Genomic DNA, 5,343 nt, shown 5'->3' on the forward strand with positions numbered 1-5,343 from the left:
CGATTCTGATCGATCACCTGCAGCGGGTTTTCCTTGACTAAATCCAGCACAGTTACAGCCGAGAAACTACAACTTTCCCACAGACAGTATAATGTTATTGTTGGATTATTTTCAGATGTGGTTTAATATCCAACAAACAAGGTTTACGTCAGTAATAAACTTCCACTTTATCAGACGGGCTCATGGAGAACCTTATTCCCAACTGGTTTCAAGTTGGATGCACCTACCACAGTAACTTGTTTTCAGTACTCTGCAACCACTCATTAAATGTCCTCAATGTTGAAAGGCAAAGATGCACATTTAATAATCAACATAATTCTTCAATTAGTAACACACACAATGTAGTTCTCTTTGAACTTGGCAGTTTCTAAAACATTTTATTTATTGCTCAAAACTACCATACCAGATACTGAAAAGAAACCAAGGACTTTTCAGCTTTACAGGTCAGGCGCAGCCCAACTGAAATGAACTGGTGTATAACAATAATGGTAAGCTTCCACACAACCTCATCACTTTTAAGTTCCCAGAGCTATATAAACACTGTTATCACCTCAACTTTTTAAATGGCAGTATTTTTCACCTCGTCAGTATTGAACTTCCAGTGCTCAAATATGCTGGTTGAGATCCTCCAGAAGTTGGAGGGTACCCTGCCCCTAATGTCATGCAGACTCAGATAGACTGGATATTGCTAACAATGAGTTTGCAATGAGGCAAAACTGACAAACATCAGGAGCCAAAAGAAGCGTCATGTTGGGAGTCAACGTTGGCTCCTGTCCTTCTGGCACCTTGCAGGGCAGTAAGTTACATTCAGTTAACTGAATGTAACTTAAGTTACTTAACTTACTAATTTACTTAACTTACTTAGTAACTGAAGTTACTAAGTTAACATTCAGGCAGTAAGTTGCACGGACTTACAGGGCAGAAAACCAACTTTCACCCACTCACCACAGTGGCAATCAACTCCAAGACTTTAATAACTTGCTACTTCAATGGCTAAACAAATCATTCTCAAAACGCTTTTGCCAAAATGAATAAAAACATGTAAGCTGACATTCAGCAGGTATCTGGTCTACATTTTTTTCCAAACTTGCTGACAAAGTGGCATAAAAACTGGTGCATCTGTCTCTGGGTTACCGGGGCATGAGGACAATGGTTGGTACAGTACACAACCCAGTAGTCCACAGCATGCAGAACCGAGAAACAAGGGTTTGCCGTTTCTGTCTGCATCTATGCTCACACAACCACATCCTGTGCGAGTGTCTTCCCAGTCACTCTGGTCAAACATCAGCATGGAGCTTTCCATGTTGCAGCTGCACCAGAGCCCTGACACACCCATCACTTTTTCTTAAGTATTTGTGGTTTCTACTGTGAATCAGTTCTCTCTCCTAAAGCTCCTTGAGTCAAGGTTATGCTATTCTTGATGCTCAGTGCTCATGAAATTACAAGGAATATACTATATTAAAAAAGGACCTGAGTAAAGCAATTATATGATGCATAGTTCTAAGTCTGAGAAGTTCTTCAAAACAACGCAGATTGGGAAGAAATAAAACGGAAGGAAAAAAAAAACCAGACAGCCCTAGATCATGATACAACCAACAAGTAATATAGTTTACTTAAAAATGCCATTATAGAAAGGTATCGCACTCATGAGTTTACCCAATGCAGAGGAGTCTTTTCCCGCCCCCCCCCAGAATAAATTGTGCTAGATTAACTAAATTCCAATCAACTTCTACAAATGATACGCCTCAGAAACAAATGTTTGAGGTAATGAAGTGTGCTAACTATTCTAAAGCTCACCACAGTTCCACATGAATCCCTTTTTAACATTACTTTCCCCATCATACAATAATTACAGCTAGGACGAACAGGACAAACTACATTCAATAATTCTGAGGTTATTGGATTCAAATAAATACAGGGCTGCTTTTGGTCTCTGCAGAGGTGCATCATACAGTCACATCAGGGGGTATCGTGGTCCAAAACACACCCATTACCCACCTCACAACATCCATACCTAATAATTCAATTATCTAGATTAATGGAAAAAAAAATCCTTTACATAAGTTTAACAGAAATATATAGCAGAGCCATTATATTGCACAGTGTGCACACCTTCTGAGGCAAAGTGCTGTATAAATCTCTTGAAAATTAAAAACAAGTCTCTTCATTCAGTGTGAGCCCTTTGGTGTGAGAGAAACACATCACACTCAGCCCTCTTTCTCCCCAGAACAGCAAAATTCTCTCCCAAAGATCAGTCACCTTTCAAAGTAGGGAGAAGTGCATGTGCACTGCACATTGACTTGGTAGGCTCTGTTTGGAATGCTAGCCTTTGGGTCCAGGTTGGAGGTGATGGTCTGAGCGTGGCTGTGCTGGGGGCATTAGGAGCCTGCTGACCGGCAGAGTGGTTGAGGTAGGCTGTAGGCCTGTGGCTGGGGATTACAATGGGCTGTAGAGCCTGCTGGGGGTAATGAATGCTCGGCTGGTGCAGGATCTGGGCCATAGAGACTACCTGGCTTGAATCGTGGTACAAAGTTTGGCCCTGTTGCTGCTGTCTGGGCTGTAGGGACTGCTCATTGGCCTCTTTGACGTCACTGTTATGTGCACTGAAAAAAAGGGAACAAAGAGATACTCTGTAAATTACAGAAAAGACACACTACAGCTCAATACAGCACAGTGGCCCAGTGGTTAGCATTGTTGCCTCACAGCAAGAAGGTCCTGGGTTCGAACCCCAGGCCGTACCAGGTCCTTTCTGTGTGGAATTTGCATGTTCTCCCCATGTCTGCAGGTGCTCCGGTTTCCTCCCACTATCAAAAAGACATGCATGTTAGGGTTAATACTCCTGTATGTGACCCTGACCAAGGCAATGGCAAGAAGAACTAGAGTTGGTCGCCGGATGCTGCAGCTGCCCACTGCTCCTACACAATAGGATGGGTTAAATGCAAAGAACAAATTCATTATAAGAATACAATTCGTTGTTAGAATACAATGTCGAATGAAGTGGCCTTCATTTTCAGATAACCATTGAACTGCTTCTTGGCTGAATGTGTACAGACTACTGTCCAGAAAATGTCTTACAATGTCTCTTTGCACACCATCAGTATTACTCTTCTTGTACCATCTGTCCGCATGCATCGTGAAACAAAGTAGTCAGTATCTATCTGCGATGTTACTGTGATAAATTCCCACATGCTTTATCGTTCTTAAAATTGTCAGTTAAGGTCTGCATTACAGTATCATCCAACCAAAAGACACACACTTACATCAGTAGTTTCTTAGCACAGGGGACAAGATTCTCCCATGTGTAACCTGTGAGGCACTGCAGGCGGGAAGGCCATGTAGAGGACAGGTGTAGGATGAGGCGAGAGGCCGCTACTGATGCAGCAGCAACCAGCGAAGGAGCAAAACACAAGAACATGTGATCTTGGAAGGGGAAAAAAAGGTTTCTGTTATGGAGGTCTCTTTACCACATAAAGCATTCTCTCAAATCTATGCTGACAGATCGCTGATCATATGAAATGCAGCTCACCTTGTAAGGAGACCTCCAAGAAGTAATCAGCATACTTGGCCATGTAAAGTTTGGTTTTTTCGAGGGAGGTTATGGGACAGCCATCGTGAAGGTCTTCCTCGTGTACAGCGATGGACAGATAGTACTCTATGAAATGAGCTGCTGTCGGGAGGCACAAGTTCCACTGGAATGTCTCCAGCAGGAGGAGCTCCATTTTTAGCAGGCCCTGCTTGGTCAAAACTAGGTTCATGGAGCTCATGCAGCTCAGGCTGTTCAGTGCCTGCAGCTTCGGCACCCGGTCCTCGCTCTCTTCAAACTTGCCTGCGGAGAGAGATACAAAGAAGTACTAAAGCTTACGCCTATCCAAAGACAAAATTAGTGCTTACAACGCGAGATGGCGAAATGACATCTCCTGGAGCATGCATGAACTTCAGTTAGAGACTTACTGGCCAAAAGTAGGCAGGAGAGTGAGACCATGTGAAGCTGCTGCACGGTGATGTCGTAGTGCTCCATAAAAAGGTCCAGCAGGTAGACGGCGAGGTGTCTGGCTGCTGGGCACAATTTGAAGTGGTTGCTGACGATGGCTATGAGGTCTGCAAAGTATCGCCTTAGACTGAGCTGTGGAGACTGTCCTTTATAGGAAGGCAACTTGAGCTCCTGTTGATGACACATTTTGGCACGACATCTCAAAACCGTTTCACCTTGCGGTTATGCGAATGTGTCACATTTACCAGTCAAATAAAAATAATTCCGTAGCCATACTTTGTATCGCAGCGATTGGTATATATCTGCAGCTAGCCGTCCTTTCCACCATCGGTCCTCAAGCTCCATTTAAAGAGACACGCCGGAAACCTTTCACAAAAGTGCATCAAGAGACTTGCGTTCAGTAACTCATTGTGGTTTCGAGAACAGATTCGACACCAAATCAACGCGGCGTACTTAGAGACTAACACAGCCTTTGTTGGGGTACGCCAGTCTAAAAGCCCTAAAAGAGCAGAAAGTCATCGTGCCTTGCTAAGTAGCGACCGGGAGTACTTGTCACTTATAAATCACAGGCTACCGGCTGAATGAATCCCCCGGGGCAGCAAAGATGAAAACCAGTCTGCCTCCGCTCCCACAAAAAAGAAGAAGAAGAAGAAGAAGAAGAAGAAAAAAAATATACTTACTCGGTTGCACATAGAGTGAAACGATTACTTAAACAACCAGTTTCACCGAACATGGGCTGGATCAGACTCCGGGGTTCATTGCTGTGGTGTGAAGCGCCGGGGAGCCCGGTTTAACGAGTCCAGCGCGCAGCCTCTCCACACCGCGAACGCAGGCAGCAGACAGCAGAATGGCACAGACTCCTGCCAGTTAAAACGTAGCGTATTGTCTGCTGTCTCGTCCAATCAGCAGCGTCTGTCTCGTCCAATCAGCAGCGTCCGGGGGCAGATCGGTCGTCCCGCTGAACCAACGGACGTCCGTTATATCGCTGTATATATTATAGCGCATCCCCCTCAGGGAGCTCGTCACATGGCCGACCCATTAGCTTGGAAATGTGTTTTACTGTTGATGTGACGTGAGAAATGATTGGCCCACTAAATATGGACGACAAATCCTGAACCCTAAAAGTCGGCTTGCTGAAGAGGCGTGCGTTAACTTAAACTTCATGGATTCAAGTAATGAATGATATTAGTAGCACATCGGCAGAAGTAATAGGGGGCAGGTTTATTTCCAAATGTTCATCTGAAAATGTACAGACTACCATTACAAAATGTATAGCAATGCATGGCATTTCTTTAAATTGCAATCGATCCTATTCATTTGATTATGATTACTGTACACCAACCCATGCACCT

General features: G+C 44.1%; 1 protein-coding gene across 1 annotated transcript; it reads right to left on the reverse strand.

Moving 5' to 3' along the window:
- Window positions 1-2,255: 2,255 nt before the first annotated feature.
- Window positions 2,256-4,336, reverse strand: ccnj (cyclin J). Its single transcript, XM_056292232.1, is given in 6 exon segments — window positions 2,256-2,371; window positions 2,374-2,603; window positions 3,261-3,420; window positions 3,527-3,826; window positions 3,952-4,162; window positions 4,268-4,336. Coding segments are annotated over 6 exon segments (1,086 nt in total).
- Window positions 4,337-5,343: the final 1,007 nt, after the last annotated feature.

This window comes from Lampris incognitus, chromosome 13, assembly GCF_029633865.1.
Source record: "Lampris incognitus isolate fLamInc1 chromosome 13, fLamInc1.hap2, whole genome shotgun sequence".
NCBI classification, from domain to species: domain Eukaryota; kingdom Metazoa; phylum Chordata; class Actinopteri; order Lampriformes; family Lampridae; genus Lampris; species Lampris incognitus.